We start from the raw sequence: 20,173 nt of genomic DNA, 5'->3' as shown, positions 1-20,173 counted from the left end.
AAATATATTTGTCTGTTATCTTTTTAGTTTTTATTTGCATATCCAAAATCTTTCTACTCAATTCCATTCCAATCAAGAAAAATTATTGCTTTACCTTTTAAACAATTAATCATAAGATCTTCATAGAACCAAAACAAATACAATTAGGAGGGCAATCAAATTTTCATTTTCTAGCATTTTCCTTCTCCTTTCTTTTTCCTTCCATAACCATGGCACATAACTAGGTTGGCTAGGGTGTCTTTAACAAGAGACTTTCATGCAACGGGATTTCACTTTTGCAATTTTCGACCAATAAAGCAATGACATGTAGGATAATTTTTCCACGTGTCATTACATTATTGACCGACTGGAGATAACATTGTTTTGCTATCCCCATTACAAATTACAATAAAATTTCATCGAAGACACCCATTGCATGAAGTAAGGATTGCTTGATCTTAGTTCATTCCCTCAGACTCAGTTCATTCCCTCTTCTTGTGACAAACTCAATTACAGCTTGAATGGCCCCTTCAACTGATTGCTTGATCTTATCACATATAGCTGATGTGCAACCATGCAGAGTAGCTACAAGCTGCAAGGATTCCTCGAGAATAAGATGAAGTTGTTGGACTATTGGTTTCAAATTCTAAATACATAATTCATCAAAAAAGCAATGACCTCGTTCTTTGTCAGTAATATGCACACAGAGGAAATAATTCTGTTGAAAACCTCAGATGGATCTATAGAAACATCCTGGGAATATGGAAGAACCAAAAGATTTCCGTAGTTTTACATTTGTCCACCCATGGTTTCACATGAAAGATATGATGAGAGAACAGAAGAAAAATCGGATCATCATCAGATACTACTTTTTCGTCTCTTTCTGAAAAGATTTTGTCACAAGGGTAACGTAATTACCACCTTTTAACACAATGACGTTTATGAGAACATGACAGTACATCAATTCAAACATAAAACCTTCCAAATGTAAATCAAAGACGTAATTTTTTAGCTGCATGATGATGATGATATACCTCATCTTGCCAAAACAAGTTGATATTTTTTGGAAAGAGAGGTGCCAGATAGCAAAGAACCTGCAAGGCAATATATGAACAGACTATTCCAATATAAGGTGAATGGTCGCCAGAGCATTACCAATATCATTTATTTATTTTTCGAAAAGAAATAGCATAAATAATAAAGTGAAATTCCTCCAAACCTTCTAATTTAAGACAAAAGCTTAAGAACAGCTCATTGCCAGGCCTAAAAACACGCTAAAAAGGAATATGATTATGATATGTTTACTGTCAAAATTAACAATGTGAAGCCATAACGACAATCAACTACACCAAAGCAAAGCAATCTGAAATTAGGAGACAGGAATGACATAAGTGTTTTACTGAAAGTCTTGCAGAAAAGAAAAACCAAAAAAGTGCCTTGGGGCTTACAACAATCAATTCATACGACATACCTCTGAAAGCACCTTTCGGGCACCTAAATCTCTCTCATCTAGCAAGAATTGTACAGCTTCAACAAGATTATGCCGTTTACTGTGCCAAGCTTCAGATAGCCTCCAAATAAAATCATAAGGATGTCAGATCATGTAAGAGAATCAAAATATAGGTCACTGACAAAGCAACATAAGGTAAAGAAACCTTGGCAATAGATGTTTTAGAAACGCATAGCGGACCAAACGTCAAAGGTTGTTCCTTCAATCTGCATTTCTGGTATCAGACATGCACAAAACAAAAGACACCACCAAATTTTAGTTATTCTTTGAAAACTAATACGGAAAAAGAACACCAACTTCATTTGTACGTTAGATAAATCCTTAGCAATAAGAATAAACACTTGGGGAAGAAAATGATACTCACATTAATAAGGAACACAAATAAATCCTCAGGGAATACCAAACCAACTGTCAGGAAGCAACGTTGAACTTCATTATATGTCTACCCACAAGAAAAAGAAGAACTCAAACATTGAAAAGAAGTAACATAATTATTGACTACTGAAACTGTTAGCCATCGACATCAGCACAAAACCACAGAAACCTATGTGGACAGAGACCATGAAGCAAAAGGCAGGACCACTTTCTGACAGTACCGAAGCATGTAAGAGATTGTGAAGACTGCATGTTGCCAAAAAGGCAATAACTTGATCTCTTTTATACCTGATTGACAGGAAAAAGAAAAAAGGTAAGACCCTTATTGATGTGTATGGATGTGAAATTAGTGAGGATGTGTGTATCCATGTTTGTCCTTGAAAATATATAAGCACACTACCAGAAAGAAACTATTTTAACAAAGACTTGTACATAAAACATATATGTATACTGCAGAATCATAGACATATACAGCCAGGACGAAGAAGTAATGTATGATAAATCAGTCTTACAATTCCAATATTGTAGGGACAAGTCTGGGTAAAGCCGCCTTCAATTGTTTCCGGGTAATAAGGCCAACCATCTGACCTAATGCTTCTACAGAAGATATGTGAACCCACTAAAAAAAGAGTTTAATCAAAACCAGATCATGTCAATAAAATGATGCAATGGGTTCTCTTATCAAAAAGAGAAAAGAACGAAAAAAGCATGCCATAGATCCAGAGAACCAAAGAAAATAAATAGCAATGGAGATAAACAAAACAGAATTGCAATGGAAAATAGTGAGATATTACAATAAGAAATAGAGCAAAAATACTTTTCAAACCTTTAGATCCTGTGAAGCCGCCCAAACTCTCAACAAAAGCTCAAAAACAGAATTCAGAAATGACGTGCAGTTTTTAGTTATTTAGATATAAAATATGAAACGAGCACACGAAAAATAAGGAACCAGGACTGAAGAAAATGTAATACTACGAACAACAAAAACTTGATCACACATGAGGTCACCATCCAGAGGTGATATCAAGACTATATTGCCAGACAGCCTGACACCAACATTTAAAAGCTGAAAAGAATAGGACAAAGACAGTGAACATGTATAGGGAAAATAATTGAGTAAAATTAGCTTAGTAACCGTTTTACTGCTATGGAGAGAGAGAGAGAGAGAGAGAGAGAGAGATTGAAACGGTAAAAATTACAACTTCCAAATAAACACTTGTTACAAACTTTACGTAAAAACAGGCACATGGAAGAGTCTTGTAATTAATCGAAAACTAATGGCCAGGATCTCTGTGTTTATGAATTCAACGATGCCATGCTTTGGACAGCATTACTCACTCATATATAGAAAACAAAATTCCCTGGGATGATAAAAAAGAAAGAATCAATTCAAGAGACAACCTACTGTTAGCAAGATGTAAATTTGCATTATACTAAAATTCAAGCCATGAGACCACATGACTTCATTTTCAGTATCTGTGCGAGTCTATACTTACACTAAAGAAATACAACTAAAGTGTATCACATGTTTTTAGCACTTCAGTTCGCTTCACAATTCTTCAAAAGGACTACACATGCCGCATGCACAGCTTGCAAGTACCACACATTCATTGCCAGCACTGCTGCTGCTGCTGCTAGCCGGTGAGCTGCTGCTAGCCAGTGCTCCTGAAACTGACCCTGAGCTGCTGCTAGCCGTTGCTTCTGAACTGGGGGTTGCTGTTCTGTAGGGAGGGGACTTCTCCAGCTGTTCTGTGGTGAAGGACCTTCTGCGGCTGCTAGCACTACTGCAGCAATGCAGGGGCTCTTGCTGTTTTGAGGCACTGATGGCATTGTTCGGTGGCAGCTGAGTGGAGGTTACTTTTGGAACTGAGCTTGAGCTGTTGGACCCATTCTGTTCTTGTGTTTCTTCTGATGTGGGGGCTGTTGTTCTGTGGGGAGGGGGCTTATCCGGCTGATTTGTGGTGGAAGGACTTGCTGATCTAAGGGGCTGATGGCCTTGTTTGGTAGCTGCTGATTGGAGGTTGCTTCTAGAACTGACCCTGAGCTGTTGGGCCCGTTCTGTATCGATTGAGCTTCCAGGTCTGTTATAGTGTTCAAGGTGAGCAGCCGTTGTGCGGGCGGTCGGGGCAACCCAACACGATTTATCCAGCATTGATAAGACCACTGACAAAATTCGTTCCACATCACAGGGAAGTTATTGAACATGCGCGCGCGCGCACACACACACAAAAAGATATAAGCATAACTAACCAAAATTGAAACAAAACAAAGAATTTCTGGAACTGACACTGAGCTATTGGACCGGTTCTGTATCGGTTGAGCTTCTAGGCCTGTTGTAGTGTTGAGGGTGAGCAGCTGTTGTGCTGGCGGTCGGGGTGACCCAACCCGATTTATCCAGCATTGATAAGACCACTGACAAAATTCATTCCACATCACAGGGAAGTTATTGAACCTGCACACACACTAAGATATAAGCATAACAAACCAAAATTGAAACAAAACAAAAAAATTCTTGAACTGACCTTGAGCTGTTGGACCCGTTATGTATCGGTTGAGTTCCAGGCCTGTTGTAGTGTTGAGGGTGAGCAACTACTGTGCGGGCGGTGGGGGCAGCCCAACCCGATTTATCCAGCATTGATAAGACCATTGACAAAATTCGTTCCTGCACACACACTAAGATATAAGCATAACTAACCAAAATTGAAACAAAACAAAGAATTTACACCAAAACTATTACCTTCAAACGTTGAATTCTGAAAAAAAGCAAGGAAATTGATTTAAAGGCAATGGTAATGCCCAAAAATAGCCAGACTACGGTGAACAACTGTAACATCCCAACCCAAATTATATTTATTCGTAAATTTAATTAATTTCATAAAATATGAAATTTCAATTTTGCTCTCGGAGTAGGGGTAATTTGGTAACTTTTTAATTCGGAAGGATTTTGGGGCAGTGACGGGTACCATTACGTAGTTTGTGCCGAGATGAGTCTGTAGACACGTAGTGAACTCAAATCAGAGTTGTAACGAAAAAGTTATAATCTAAGGAAGTCTAGTGGCAAAACCATAAATATTTCGAAGTTGGTGTAATTAAAATAAGATTTCTCTTCTTCTCTCCTGCGAAACAGCCACCCTTCCTCCTCTCACATCGTTCATCCAAACAGATTTCTTCGGGTGATTCCGGCAACCAAATTCTTCGAACTTGGTATGTTTTCTCATCCTCTCAATGTGATCTAGCTTCTGGTTGGGTTGTTTAGAATTAATTTCTGCGTTTTGAAACGAATTTGAGCGATTAAAGTTTTGGCCGGTTTCTGCCTCCGATTCCGGCCACTTCACGTCGACATTTCAGGATAGGTCCAAGAATAAAAGTTGCTCCACTCAATGTGCTGATCTTATAGTGTAAGTCTTGGCCGGCGGTTTGGAGTTTTTTCAATCGCTGAAAATTAATAAGGACACGCGTGGGGTGGCGCGTGGACTACTTTTTGGCCGGTCCTTGAGTCCTAAAATCATTCTCATGTTGTCCCGAGCACGAGGTATGCTCGGATATGAATTTGATTACCGTTTGATCGTCGATCAGATATCGCATATTAGGCATTATCTGGGTTCAATATGTTCGGGCCGTTGGATCGACTCCAATTTAGTATATGTTGATTTAGGCATTTCTAGGATCGTGTAGAAATTCGCAGATCATGAATTGGAGCCCCGAATGTCCCGATTCAATAGCTTAAAGTTTATGTTAGACGATAACCGTTCGATCGTTCAAATGCGAGCGATCCGGTCGTCCGATCCGAACCAAACTTGCAGGACGTGCATCCTAAACTTTGTAGAACCTATAGGAACTTTCGGATCGTAAAACAGAGGTCTTGGGCCCGGTTGACCAAGTTTGGGTAGTTTGACCCCTCGGTTAACCATGGGTCCTCCGAGGTGGTTTCACCCCTTCGAGGAGTACTAGAACGACCTTGTTAACTTGTCTTGACCGTTATTTGAGTGATTTTGACTATGTTGTGATTTTTGAGATGATTTTATAATATCTATGAAATTCTTAGATTTTGAGTTTGATAATTGAAGTTGTAGAATGGATGAATATGAGATACTTAATTGATGGGTTATGAAAACGAGTCTTGGGCCTTGGTTATGATCATTAGTAAATAAATGGATGCTTGTTTTTAAGTGCACTTCATGCTTCTAACATGGAATTTCTTACATAATGAGTTTTAGATTTTATTATCTTGTCATGGGGGATTTTCAGAGATTGTTTGTTCCTAAGTATTTGAGTAATATCTTGAATGTTAATAAAAATTGAAATGGTTTACTTGGGCTTGGGAATAGGCATTTCGGTTAATGAGACTTATATTTAATTTGAATGTGGATTATATGCATTGAGGAATTGTTATTCGCTCTATGAATAAATGATTGAGCAACAGATATATATGAGTTGGGGTACTTTATTGTTTGGCTATGTGAATATGAGATTATATCATGTTAAGTACCCTCCCTTGATTTTGGTGCCCACACGTGGCGTTGGATTATCTGGGGTGTGGGCATATATGGTTATGTTATTAGCTTATCACACGTGGCGTTGGATTATCCGGTGTGTGATATAGCAGTCTGCACACATGGAATATGGTTTGGTTGGGCCACACGTGATGTTGGATCTTTTGGCGTGTGTAATAACCCAAACCCAAAATTAATATTTAATTATTAATTTATTTGAGAAAAAGACTAAAATACCCCAAGAATATTTTATTAGTTTAAAAGTTAACTTTTTGACCAGGAAGGAATTTGGGAATTTTAGTTGTACCGTTGCGTAGAGCGCGACGAAATGAGTCCGCAGACACGTAGTGGACTAAAATCGGAGTTGTAACGAAGGAGTTACGATCAAAAGAAGTTCAGTGGCATAACCATAAATATTTCAATCTTCAGTTTATATAAAGTTTATAAACCCAGATTTTCTGGTTTTCGGGGATGACCAGCCGACTTTGGGAGCTGTTTTCTCTCAGCCCCGACCTCCGATTCAGGCAAGACCAGTGCCAAACGAACCACCAAACTTCCCTCTTCCAACCCCAGCCCTTCCCGCCTCAATCCGCCGCCATAGTCGCCGGAAACAGCCGCGAACAGGCGGTCTGTACAGCATTTTTGACAAAACTTCCGGCTTTCGTTCTCTGTCGCTTCGGCCACCAAATCGGACGAGTGAGGTATGGATTTCTAGCTATTTTTCATGCTCTAGCTGCTGGTTTGATAGGATTTCAGAAATTTTCAGCGTAGATAGCTCGATTTACGAGCTAGGTTTTAGCAGGTTTTCGGGTCACTGTTCCGACCACTTCCGGCCAATTTTTGGGGTAGGTCCAAGAACAAAAGTGGCTCCAAATGGGGTGTTATACTTAGGATAGGAGTCTTGAGCCGTGATTCGGAGTTTTTCCAATGAAGCGTTATCGCTTTAGGAACCACGCGCTGCCGCGCGTGGCGGCGTGTGAGCAGCAGGGTTGGGACCACAGTCAGTTCTAGAATAATCTCCTAGTCCCCACGAGCGTGTAGGATTTCGCGGATCTTAATTCGGATAACGTTTGAACTCCGAACGGATCTCGCCTAGTGTGTGATTTTCGGGTTCAATACGTTTGAACCGTTGGATCGCAGTCAATTTTAAGTATGTTGATCTAGATTATTCCAGGATAGTATAGTATTTGACGGATCGTAAAACAGAGTCCTGGTTACTCCAGAAATGTCAACCCTAGAACGAGTTTCACAAATAAACAAACCAGTTATAAATCAGGAACAAAGGAAAGAACTACGTGTAGCTTGATCCTCAGGATGGGTACTTAGGCAGCCTACAGCTTAAGGGCGCAGCCACGAGTTAGGGCCCCGAGTTTCTCGCTTTTACTTAGGGCATTTTGGTCATTTTGACCCTAGCCACCATGTGTCGGGCTTTTAGATGTTTCACCCGGATTTCAAAGTGGAATTAGGGTCAGGTCGTTTCAGCGTGTGTGCTCACTTATATACTAGTTATTATACCACACGTGGCATTGGATTATTCTGGCTTGTGGTAAAGGATCCGAACATTGTGATCACTATTACTTTACTATGCGTGGCGTTGGATTCTCCGACGTGTAGTAAAGTAACGAGGAAAGGACAAAGGATTATATTATTATATCGAGAAATTGGAGCAATGTTTAAAGAATTGTGCTTAGCATATTGTGATTTTATTAAAAGGGAAAAGGTTAATGTTTAAAAGAATTAACTTCTTGGTATTACTAAAAATAATTGTATATTATCTGGTTCATGATTGTGGATTGTAGAACTACGTGTGGCTTGACCTCTTAGTAAAGACACGTAGGTAGTCTGGGGCCTTACCTAGGTGCAGCCATAAGATCAAGTATATTTTTTTTAACTTTACTTTGTTCACTAAGGTTATATCCTATTTAATAGTTTAATTGAGCTTGGTTTGGATTTTGTCGGGGAGCCCGAAGCCTAGCCGAGGTGGGATTAAATGATTGGTTATATTTCAGTATTACTGAATAGTTGTGGTTAAAAGACGTTTGTAGTCTTGTTGAGTCCGAAACCCATTGGAATAGATGTTCAATCCTAGTATGAGTTTTTAGAAATTCTCTGTCATTACCCGTACTAGGGTATGGTTGTGAGGCTGAAGGCCATCTTTGTAAGCTACATGAATTTACCTTGTGCATGCTATTGGTTGGTGATATTAAATTGTGTTTTTTTTTAACAGGTTGAAATTTTGGGAAAAGATCAATTTAGCGAGGAGACTGTTGAATTTTCGATAGAAAGTCTTGGTCTTTAGTAAGTGAGCCCAACATCAGAATGATGTCGAAACTTTCACAGGATTCGGAGCAGGTCTTGTCAACAACCTTCCTTGAACGTGTAAAAGTGATCATCATCGTAATAAACGGTGCTGAGGAGGACATCGCTAGATAAATGAAGCACCAATTGGCCTTCCTCTCTATCAAGAACATGAATGCCCAATCTCCAATTCCTATGAGAATAGGAACTAACAATAACGCACCAAAAAACTTAACACGCCATCCGGTTGCCTCTGTGTGAAAAAAATAATTTAGAAGAGAATGTCCGACAAGATTTAAAAAAGGTCCGAGTAACAGGAGCTCCATAGTAAAAGCAGAGCAGTATCAAGACAACAGCAAGTACTTTATTTTTAGGAACTAAGTCCCCAAAACCAATGGAGGTTAGTGTGATAATGGCAAATTAGGCCTCGTCTATAAGGCCTTTATTCTCCTTGGTTGTCTTTGAAGTCGTATTGTGGTCAGATATCTTCGGCTTGTAAAAACAATTAAAATGCAGTAATAGTGACCACAATACGACTTCAAACACAACCAGAGAGAATAGAGACCTTATAGATGGGGCCTATTTTGCCGTTATCATGCTAACCTCCGTTGGTTTTGGGGACTTAGTTCCTAAAAATAAAGTACTTATTGTTGTCTTGAAACTGATTTGCTTTTACTATGGAGCACCTGTTACTGGACTTTTTTTAGATCTTGTCGGACATTCTCTTCTAGATTATTTTTTCACATAGTCAACCAGATGGCGTGTTAAGTTTTTTGGTGCGTTACTGTTAGTTCCTATTCTCATAGGAATTGGAAGATTGGGCATTCATGTTCTTGATAGAGAGGAGGCCAATTGGTGCTTCATTTTATCTGGCAGTGTCCTCCTCAAAGCATCGTTGGTTACAAATGATGATCACTTTTACACGCTCCGAGGGGTGAAATCTTATAATCGAAACAAAGAGAGAAAAGTAATAGAGAGAGAGAGAGAGAGAGAGAGAAACTTACCTGATGAGAGCTCAAAGAGTAAGATTTTTTATTATGATCAGTAAAAGCGAGGAGGGTGTAAAATCTTATAATCGAAACAAAGAGAGAAAAGTAATAAATAATAAAAATAGGCAGGCACAAGCCCAGCCAGTCTTAAGCGCAATGGAGACTGGCCCAATGGTAAATCCAAGGCTGATGTCATCCAAGATCTAGAGAGCGGAGAAGATCCTACAAAGAAACCACCATAGGAAAGCCTCCGACATTGGTCATCCACAATCCAACGTCGGTCATCCATCATCCCCCTGGAGGGCGAAGGAGATCCAGAATGAAACCTCCGCCAACGATCCCCCACCATCCCAACAATTGACTTGTATATTTGGAAAGCTGAGAAGATCCGTCATCCACCATGCCTTTGGAGGGCGGAGGAGAAGCATAACAAGTAAGCCTCCTTATTAGAAGTGGAAGCGGGGATTAAGATCGTGGTGTCTTCTTCTTGCACTAGTTCGACTTCGGCTCCGACAACCATAATATCAGAGTTGAGAAGTGTTTGTGGGTGCATTTCTTTGTGTTTAAGAGCATCCACAATGGACTCTCAAAACCATCTTCTTAGATAAAATTTAGGGAGGAAGTAAGAAAACCTACATCCAACCATGCTCCCTATCCAGCTCTTAAAATAGGGAGACCTCTAGGAGCTCCTAAATTTGATGAGAGAGAATGAACTCCTAGTGGCTCCTTATAATTTAATGCTACCCTATTTAATGAATATTTTAAAACCTTTAATCAATATTATCTATTTTTATATTATTTTTTCATAGAGATGGACCATTTATGTTAAATTAAAATATAATTCTAGCATTTCTGACTCCCTAAACTAGAGAGTATGATTGAAGTTGAAATTGCATAGAGAGCTCTTAAAATAACTTTTGTGTGTTTTTAGCTAAATTTTAACTAAAAAATAGAGAGCATGATTATAGATGCTCTAACTTGAACCGGAGCAGGTAAAGCTGATTGAATAAGTTACACTCCATACCCGGATAGATAGTTAGTTAATGTAAAATCTGCAAAATTCAATTAATGTATCAATGATTAGGAAAGGATCAATTATTTCACTTACGTTTTATTAGAGTTGAATATGGTGAGTATGGTGTAGTTATTAAAATTACATTTGTTTTACAATTCAATATATCATTTTTGGTCATTTTATATTATGATAAATTTGTAATTTAATAAATAGTTCGGTAGTAAGATATACTAAGTTAATTTTAAGTTTCATTTAAAAGTATAACTACAAAAATAGCATCTCTCAAAGAAAAAAAGCAAAAAAAAAACATAAATACGCATAAATATGAACTACAGCGACGACAACAAGAATAATACTAATGGGAAAATTTTCGAACTCTTGAAAAGATCAAAGTAGAGTTTCCTAGTTTTGAAAACACATAAAATATGAACAATTGGGGAATAACAAATAGTGTGATGATTCCCTTCATGCTTTATATAACCTGTTTCACCTATTAACCAACCATTTGCATGATATATTAGAAGAACAAACTACAAATGTTAATGCTTGTTGGAATTGATATGTATAGTAAAATAGAGATTTGAATTAATCTCTCCCTTGATAAATAAAGAACGTGGAGGAGAAAATGAACAAAAAAAGAATAAGAATAATTGCTATGATGTGCTAAGCAATCAGCAAACCTTGTGTTACGTTTTGGAAATTTCAAGAGGCCCTAGTCAAAGCTTATGTGGAAACGTTTGGCTATTGTCTTGTGCCGCCTCCAAGCCCCTATTTTTAAAGCAAGAATATTATACACACAATCATCCCATGTAACGGCTGTTGACAACAATAGGTTACTGCATTTTATACCTTTTTATCTCCGCCTAAGGAGTGCTTCTTGGGTCTGACGGTCCGACCAATTCATCTGTGTGACTATATTCACAAGCACTTATAAGACTCAAATACAGAAATTTATGTACTTGTGAGTATAGTTGGACGCATGAGTTGATCCAACTGTTGAACTCAAAGAATTTTTCCCACCCAAAGGTTTCTTTTATTTACACGGTTGAAGACAGGAAGTTGCATATAACAATCGAATTTCTACCTTTTGTTTAATAACATAGTACCATGGATTATGCTTGATGCCAATTGGGTGGCTGTGTCCATGCCTAATTTGACTAAAACAAAGCAAAAACAAAAAAGATTTGAAACTTTTATTGGTAAATCATAAATTTCTTTGACTCACTCAAAAAATTTACATCTTCCTTGGCATTTTTCACAATATAGATTTTTCGTCTCTTTTTCCCCCTAATCAAATGAATATAGGGATCTATGCCTCCTCCAAAAGTTGCGTTTTAGTAGGGCAATGGCATAAAGGAATATTATAATTACAGTAACGTCCCGATCCGGTTCACCGATTTCGGTTTCAACAGCTGCCTTGGAAGTGCGCGTAGCGTTTATATTGATATGCAAATAGACCAAACCAAAACCCGTTTCAAAGATAAACAACTTGTGGCATCCATCAAACACGTAATACTCCCAAAACACAAAATTGTTTTGATGCAAAACAGCTTCAGTATTTAATAACATCTAGTCTCATTGAGCTTCAGCTTTGTAACTAGCTTTCTCCTCCTAGATTTCCATTTCTTTTGAGACTAGTCTTCTCAGGTCAGATTTCTTGATTGCTAAGCAAATACAGCAAATTCTTGTTAAATTTCTGTGAACCCTTCTGCTAAATTTAGTTAAAGAAGCCAAATTTCTGGTATTTGAGAGCACCCATTTATTTGGTTTTGCAGAAAGAAGCGAAATTTATTAAATCTGTGAAAGCCCATTTGTTTGGTTTAAGTGTTTGATAATTTTGTACTTGATTTTGTGTCTCAGGGCAGATGGAGATTGACAAGGCAATCACGGAGTGTGATGATCGAAGGCTCAAGACGAAGTACAGCAACGCTATCTATGTTATTCAGAGAACTCTTGCGCTGTACTCGTAAGTTCTTCTGTGTTCCCTTCTGGGCATTGTTTGTTTTTGTAACTTTTCCAGCTTCTGGCATTTGTTCTAAACTGGATGCGGTGGTTTTTTGGGTCAATGCCTTCATCTTAATAGCTTAATATTGTAGGGATTAGAAAAGGAGATGGAGTTTTGAATTTTATGCTTCGGGTTGTTTAGATTTTAAGTAATATGTAGGCCGTTCAAACCGAATCAATTAGTTGTAAGCAGGACCAGCTTAACGGTGGGTTTTGTTCATTTTCATCTTCCATATAAACAAAGCTGATCAAAATCATTTTTTGTTCTTATTTTTACTACATTTTCTCAGACATTAAATGAATTGAGCTAAAACCACTGTATCAATTACACTGTGACAATATTTCTGCTCCTTCTCAAGTTTGCTATAATTGGTTTACTCTCCCCTGTATATATTTCATTTTGAACTCAATGCAGTTACTGAAGTGTTGTTTCTGATTTTTAACATGTTTAGGTTTGCATCGTGTAATGCTCTTAATGTGAGGTGCTTTAAACCTAAAATAGTAAAAGACAAAATCAAATTGGTTGATTAGTTGATTCCTGATACTGTCTTGATTGGCAAATACTTAGATATTGATGTGTGGAAGTATCTTGTAAAATACTTATTTGAATCTGAGTGATGGATTTGAATCTCAGTTAACGGTACTCTGCTTTTCCTTGTCAGTACTTGTCCGGTTTGTCGCTATCCCTTTAAGATTCTTTAGATGTATACACCACGTGTTGATGGCGATCTGGGCACTATGAGCCAGACTAGGCTTGCAAATTTCTTTATGGATTTTGCATATATGTCATTCTTATCTGGAAAGATATTCCTACCAAAAGGTCTTAAATTACACCACCCTTGAATTTTTCTTTGTGCAAAATACTCTTTCCTAACTTGACGACAAACATTAATTTAAAGACCATTAGATGTTTCATTATTACATACAAGATGGTTCAAATGAAACATTGTGGGAGAATAATAATATAATAAATCAAATAAGTAAATGCACTTGAGGTGCTCCTGCTCTCTTGATACCTTAGAGTTTGGAATTTCACATTCGAACTCTGCTGTTGAAACATCGAGATTTGACTAGTCATGCTCCTTAGTCTGCATGCAAGTACTAAATTGTTTTCATCAACAGAATTGAGGAGGTCGCCTTCAGCTTTAATGGGGGAAAGGATTCAACTGTAAGTTTTTAAGTGATTTTTCGTGGCTTATCTATCAGTTACCTTCTGTGTCATTGATAAATATTAATAACTTCGTTCTGTAGGTTTTGCTGCACCTACTTAGGGCTGGCTACTTTTTGCATGAGGGGGAGAAAAGCTGTTCTAATGGTGATGTAAAAGACTTTCCAATCCGAACAATATATTTTGAGTCCCCGTCTGCTTTCCCCGAGATCAACTCTTTTACTTATGATACGGCCACTACGTGAGAGATGCTCCCCTTCTTACCTTTTTTTTCCCTTTTTGTTTATTTCTGTCTTTAAATGTCATTGTATGATCATAAAATTTCTAGTTTTGCAAGATTATAAGAATGCATTTGTTTAAATTTATTGACTTTTAAACCTATGAAATGTTGTAGCCTTCAATTGACATTCTTATTTAAGCAGCTATGGTTTGCAACTGGATATCATTCGCTCAGATTTCAAGTCTGGCTTGGAGGCTTTACTTAATGCAAAACCAATCAAAGCTATTTTCCTTGGTGTCCGAATGGGTGATCCTACTGCGGTACTTTGATTTTCTATATCAGCAAAGTCACAATCATATCGTAGACATATCTCTGGCTATCAGATTATCTTCCAGAGTTTTGTGACAAAGATGCCTAAACTTTTGTGAGATTTACAATCTTGTAGGTTGGTCAAGAACAGTTCTCTCCTAGTTCACTTGGATGGCCACCTTTCATGAGGGTGAATCCTATATTGGATTGGTCATACAGGTATTCATTTACCATATGCTCTGTCCTCTATTTTCTTTATTTTTGGCAAATGGTAAGGGCTGTTAGAGAAAAAGTTCATTTCTACTTGAAAAGTGCATTTCTGTCGTTTTCAATATGGCTGGAGGAATCATCATCTCTTCATGACAATCAGAATGGGGCTTTAAAAGTGTTTCTAATACCATATATCTGTCAAATTCCTTTACCTTCTGAGCGCATCATACCTAACTTTTGCCTAAATTCCATCCTAAGATTGATCCTTTTGCACTGGACTACTTTGTTTGGTTTTTATATCTCTATGAATGTTTATGCTGATTGTAATGGAGAGGAAATGATTGATCCACTTAATCTGAACTTTTGAGGGGTTTGACTTCCATGTGTTTCATTGCAGAGATGTGTGGGCTTTTCTCTTAACTTGCAAAATTCCCTACTGCAGTCTATATGATCAAGGGTAATACTTTCTCTATGTGGCTTGAACTGTTGCTTTGGTTCTTGGCTTTTCTCAGTGCTCACAAGACTTTTGACTGTTACAAGTTGGTTATTGATGCAGATATTGTCACATGTCATTTGATTTCACTCTTCTGTTATACTCGTTTAGTCATGTTCGGCTAATTGGTTTCTGTTATTTTCTTTGTTCTCACAGTTACACTTCAATTGGAAGCATCTATGACACAGTTCCAAATGCATTATTGTGCATTAACAAGTCCTCCGGCAGCAAAGAAGTATTTAGACCTGCATATTTGCTTTCTGATGGAAGATTAGAGAGAGCTGGGAGAGTTAAAAAACTTCCTTCATCAGTTAGTGGGCATAACCCTGCTGTTATCAATGGCCTTGACAATGTGGACTTGCATAAGAGTAGCCTACTCACGGCCTCGGCCATTGCTGTGGGAGATGAGATTTTGTAAGTCATTGTTGGTATTTGTACTTACTTTTATTGCAATCAATATCCATAATTGTATTGTTCTGAGTGTAATGGTCCTGTATACATTGGATGTGCCATGATATCAATGATGAGTGATTACTCGTTTAAATTTCAGGCCTTTTTTTAGACTTTCAATAGAAACCATTTCTTCAACTCTTGATCTTCATTTGTATTTAGTAACCTTCATCTAGAAGAAAAAAAAGGGTCTTTCTTCTTGAAGAAAAGGGGGGCAGGGTGGTTTATTTTCATTAGCCAGCCATTTAGGTTTTGTCCTTTCTTTTTGGTGCTTTTGTTCAATATCTTCAGATTGATTGTTTTTTGTTGTATTTTTCCTGGATTCATGATTCTTACGTGTAAATATCTTTCATTATCTCGTGGTTTAAGGCTAAACAATCACAAATTGTTTCAAAATTATGGTTATACCCTTGCGAAATTGGATTTTAGCACTTCGAGTTAACTTTTGTAGTGATCAAGCCACGTTACATGATCATTTTTTTTCTTTTATTTTTAATTATCACGTATGCAAAAAGAAAACGGAAACAGTCAGTAGTGTAGGGAACTGACATAGTATCAGGTAACTTCAAAAAATAAAGGACAAGTAAGTGTTGTGGAATGAAATGAGCTTCAAATGTCGTAGCCTTTTAGTTCTCAACCCAGTGTTATTTGGAATAACTTATTACTGAAGTTTATTGTTTTCTTTGTATCTATTTGATAGCTCAGGTTTGGCACTGTTGAGGATCAAATAGGGCCTTCATTGTGTAGAAAGCTCCATTCTTTTGGCTGGCTGGTATCACAAACTGCTGTTGTTCGGAATGATGTGAGTTACTGTTGCAGAATAAATTTTGATTAAACCACAATTTGGCCTAGTTACAATGTACCTATGTGCAAACTTATGTCACTGCAATGATGGATGTGCAGTTACATATGGAACTTGAAACATGCATTTACTCACATCACCTTACTGTTTCATCTTCTATGACATTCTTTTGACAACCAACAGATAGATTCTGTGGCTGAAGAAGTCGAGCGACGACAATCAACTGATGATATGGTAATCATTACAATCTGTTTGAGAGTTATTTAGGTGGTTTCTTAGTGATGAAATGAATGAGGGATTTGCCTTTCTTGGTTCTTATTCTTTATACAATTTTACTTTTCATGACTGTAGGTATTTATATATGGAGGGGTAGGCCCACTGCACTCAGATGTCACTACGGCAGGTGTTGCAAAGGCTTTTGGGGTTCGTCTGGTATGTTTGTTTTTATTGAACTTTCTCAATCACAAAACAGTGATATTTCATTGAATCTATTAGTCTTTCATTCTGGGAAAAAGGAAAATCTGTATTAACCCCGCAACCTCAGGGACTCGTAAAATGGTGTTCATATGAAGATCATTGAGATGTCCTAATTTGTGCCAGTATTTTAGTTGTCCTCAAAGTCTCTAACTGATCAAGGTTGGTCAATTTTCATTAATTTAGGCTCCTGATGAAGAATTTGAAGAATATCTGAGGCATCTTATAGGTGATCAATGCACTGGTGACCGGAATGAGGTACTTAGATGTCGAGAAATTTCTCAGTTAGCATATGGTCTTGTTGTGTTTTTTTTTTATCGTCTCCTGGTGGTTACTTTCTGCGTACTGTGTTCCCTTAATTTTTTTTATTTTGCATATCTTACTGTGCCAGAGTCTTCAAGGCATGAATTTAATCTTATTCTTGTTTGTTTTTCCTTCTCAGATGGCTCTGTTGCCTGAAGGTATTACTGAGTTGTTGCATCATGAAAAGCTGATTGTCCCTTTGGTATGTATTTGGAAGGTCACATATGGTAGTTTTGTTTTTTGTATCTCAGGTCAGCTAGAATTTATGATACTATACTGAAGCTTCCACTGTCAAAAACTGCTTAAATGTCTTTCTCTTGGCCAATTTCTGTGCATAGATATCTTTCAATGGATAAAGTGCTAATCTTATATAGCATGGCATCTAATGATCGTCTCTTGCAGATTAAGTGTAAAAATGTAATAATCCTTACGGCAACAAATGCCTTGGAGCTGGATGAGGAGTGGAACTGTCTAATTGAACTAATGAGATCCGATGATGTGCTACTAATGATGCAATCATTTGTATCTAAGCATTTGACAACAAATCTTACAGATGTATGTAATTCTGTCTTCCATGATATTGTTGATATATTAAGTCTTGAAATTTTGAGTGTGTACACACACACACACATTGATATGTGGGTAATGTTCTTTCCAGAAGTCTCCATATTGTTTGCTAAGTGTTAATCTGAACCACACAATTAAACAGTGAGCCACCTGATCAATGCAGGTAGAAATTGCTCGACCTCTGTCAAAACTTTGCCTTGAATTTCCAGACCTTTACATTGGTAAGTGCCTTTTGAAAACTGTACATTCCTAGGAGAATGTGATATCTAATATTTTATTCCAATTTTGATCTTCATGTGAAATATCAAGGTTGTCATCGCAAATCCAGAAAGGAGCCTCTTATACTTTATTTCAAGGGCAAGGTACAAGAACATTTCCCAGGTTCCAAATATTCAATTAAGTTATGCAAGTTGTTCTACTGAATTTAACCCTTTGAGAACTTTGGCTGCAGGACAAAGATCGAATTGAATCGGCCATAGAAGCATTGAACAAGAAGTTCTGTCCGGGGGCTTTCGTTGAAATCAACTCCAGTTAATGGCAGCATTGTTCAAGTGGTCTTCTCATGCTTCAAATTGCTGAGTTATTCCACACTTGAACCGGCCTCTCTTATATGAAAATGTTGATGGAACAAGAGGAAATCCTCCCCATGTATTTGTTGGATGGAACAAGGAGATCATTGCAATGGAATTTGAAAGGGGAGAGAGATGAGGAAAAGAAACTGGGCAAAGCCCCCTATAATTGGAGGGAAATGTTAAGAATTACGTTGTTATGAACAATTAGGTTAAATACAAATGTACTTTGCACTAGATGGAATCTCACAGTTCACTACCATCACAATACTATTCCATGTGATAAACTGGATGGTTCTTTTAAACTATTCAGTTTTATCTTGATTAATAACACAAATCCAATGAAAAACTGATGGATTAAGGTTGACCATTACTTGACGCGATTCTAAATTGATTTATCATGTTACATGTATGAACTTTTGTAGAATGTGATTTGTTTAGATTGAAGATTAGGGGACTCTAGGCTTAAGTTGTTGGTTTATGAAATGTGAGTGAATCAGAGCATGATATGATTAGTAAACAAGTTATGTGGTAGGTCAAATCACAATTGACATAATTATATGGTTTTTATTTTTGTCCCATACATAATTTATATGACTTTGTTATTTTAGGATGTGACACAATTGGGTTTATTTATAAATTTGTATTTTATTTTTGTCATACATAATTATATGAGGATTGACACTCGAATCCCTTTTTAATTCCAACATTCCCCTTCATTCTTGTTAATATTCATTTTCTCGTTTATGAAATTTGAATTCATGACCTCCTTAAACAAAATGAAAATTGGATGATGCTAGACTAAATGGTCAGTAACATTATATTTCTGAACTTGCAAAAATCAAAATCAACCATGGTTGCATCCAAGATGACGCTGGTTGTTGGCTTCATGCCATGGCCATTTTTGGCCATGTGAGACCACATGAGCCATGACGGGGAGAAATAGGAGGGAAGAAATGAGTCGAAGGACCTTTCGTCGTTTAAAACATTCCCTTCCAAAACGACATCTCTTAAAATGTCGAATGTTAAATCAATTTTTAAAGCCACAACCTTTTGGTCTTTGAGAGAGAGAGAGAGAGAGGAATGGAGGGAGGAGGGGCTGGTTGGAGTGGCGACGAAGCCAACACCACAAAGAAGGGATTAGCGGGCACGGGCTTGGAATTACCAGAGAATCGCCATGGAAACCTAAAAAGTGCTTCCAGCGACCAAAACCTCAAAGACCTTCTTCTCCAAATCAAGTCCTGCAAATCCCCTGTAAGCACTCAAATCACCAATAACCCACATTTCAGTTTTCTGTTTTGTGCTCCTATTTCCTTTGCAAGTTGAAACCCATTAAACCCTTATCTGGGTTCTTTTTTGTGTCTATGATTGTAATCGTTTTGGGTTTTGTTTATCTTTTCAACTCCTTGCAGGCTGTTATCAACTATGGCGCATCTTGGTATGTCTCATTCTCCGGCTATTTTTTACAACTTTGTGCACATTCATTTTGTGCTCAAGGTGTTTGATGTATAGCTTCAATGACAAATTGAGTGAATTGCTTATTTTTGGTCTTATTTTCAGGTGCCGTGTGTGTAGCCAAATCCTTCCTGCATTCTGCCAGCTGAGTAATAGTTTTCCAAAGCTCTCTTTCATCTATGCAGACATTGATGAATGCCCTGAAACTACTCTGCACATTCGGTACACGCCGACCTTCCATTTTTACCGGGAGGGTGAACGGGTGGATGAGATGTTTGGTGCTGGAGAAGAGCGGCTTCATGATCGGTTGTGGTTGCACTCCTGAACTGTTTGTTTCATACAATTATTCAGCTGTGGCTGTGGGTATAGTTTGCACCCAAAATCTGTATGGCTTTGTATAATTTGTACCCAAGCTATTACTTAAGTTGTTGAATTTCTTGCCATGAGCCTACAATCATGCAATTACTAGATTTTGATTGTTCACAATGAG

General features: G+C 37.6%; 3 protein-coding genes across 5 annotated transcripts; 2 read left to right on the top strand and 1 right to left on the bottom strand.

Moving 5' to 3' along the window:
• Nucleotides 1-66: 66 nt before the first annotated feature.
• On the bottom strand, nt 67-4,666 carry LOC107881739 (uncharacterized). The gene is made up of 11 exons (XM_089043082.1): nt 4,602-4,666; nt 4,387-4,526; nt 4,115-4,316; nt 2,691-4,027; nt 2,377-2,483; nt 1,854-2,152; nt 1,451-1,703; nt 1,199-1,253; nt 1,014-1,073; nt 658-862; nt 67-571 (listed from the first exon to the last, which is right to left on the bottom strand). The coding sequence occupies exons 2-4, from the start codon at nt 4,509-4,511 to the stop codon at nt 3,719-3,721; spliced, it is 636 nt and encodes a 211-aa protein (XP_088899208.1). The 5' UTR covers nt 4,512-4,526; nt 4,602-4,666; the 3' UTR covers nt 67-571; nt 658-862; nt 1,014-1,073; nt 1,199-1,253; nt 1,451-1,703; nt 1,854-2,152; nt 2,377-2,483; nt 2,691-3,718.
• A 7,457-nt stretch (nt 4,667-12,123) lies between these two features.
• Nucleotides 12,124-18,601, top strand: LOC103339822 (phosphoadenosine phosphosulfate (PAPS) reductase family protein). 3 transcript variants are annotated; one of them, XM_016796465.2, is made up of 17 exons: nt 12,124-12,306; nt 12,525-12,625; nt 13,786-13,831; nt 13,915-14,072; nt 14,254-14,371; nt 14,497-14,579; nt 14,968-15,027; nt 15,220-15,477; nt 16,219-16,315; nt 16,499-16,549; nt 16,667-16,747; nt 16,976-17,047; nt 17,232-17,294; nt 17,495-17,647; nt 17,823-17,880; nt 17,969-18,021; nt 18,111-18,601. In XM_016796465.2, exons 2-17 carry the CDS (start codon nt 12,525-12,527, stop codon nt 18,192-18,194), a joined length of 1,536 nt encoding a protein of 511 aa, XP_016651951.2. In that variant the 5' UTR covers nt 12,124-12,306; the 3' UTR covers nt 18,195-18,601. The 3 variants fall into 3 exon arrangements, with proteins under 3 accessions (XP_016651951.2, XP_008241395.2, XP_008241396.2); XM_008243173.3 differs by having other exon boundaries at nt 12,130-12,306; nt 12,520-12,625; XM_008243174.3 differs by having other exon boundaries at nt 12,260-12,400; nt 12,520-12,625.
• Nucleotides 18,602-19,272: 671 nt separating this feature from the next.
• LOC103339823 (Thioredoxin superfamily protein) lies at nt 19,273-20,169 on the top strand. Its single transcript, XM_008243176.3, has 3 exons — nt 19,273-19,482; nt 19,641-19,666; nt 19,789-20,169. Exons 1-3 carry the CDS (start codon nt 19,312-19,314, stop codon nt 20,006-20,008), a joined length of 417 nt encoding a protein of 138 aa, XP_008241398.1. The 5' UTR covers nt 19,273-19,311; the 3' UTR covers nt 20,009-20,169.
• The last annotated feature ends 4 nt before the right edge of the window (nt 20,170-20,173 follow it).

Source organism: Prunus mume, linkage group LG8, assembly GCF_029339155.1.
Source record: "Prunus mume cultivar Tortuosa linkage group LG8, ASM2933915v1, whole genome shotgun sequence".
NCBI classification, from domain to species: Eukaryota; Viridiplantae; Streptophyta; class Magnoliopsida; order Rosales; family Rosaceae; genus Prunus; species Prunus mume.
The sequence above is the reverse complement of the archived record's forward strand: the minus strand, read 5'-3'. Positions and strand labels throughout refer to the sequence as shown.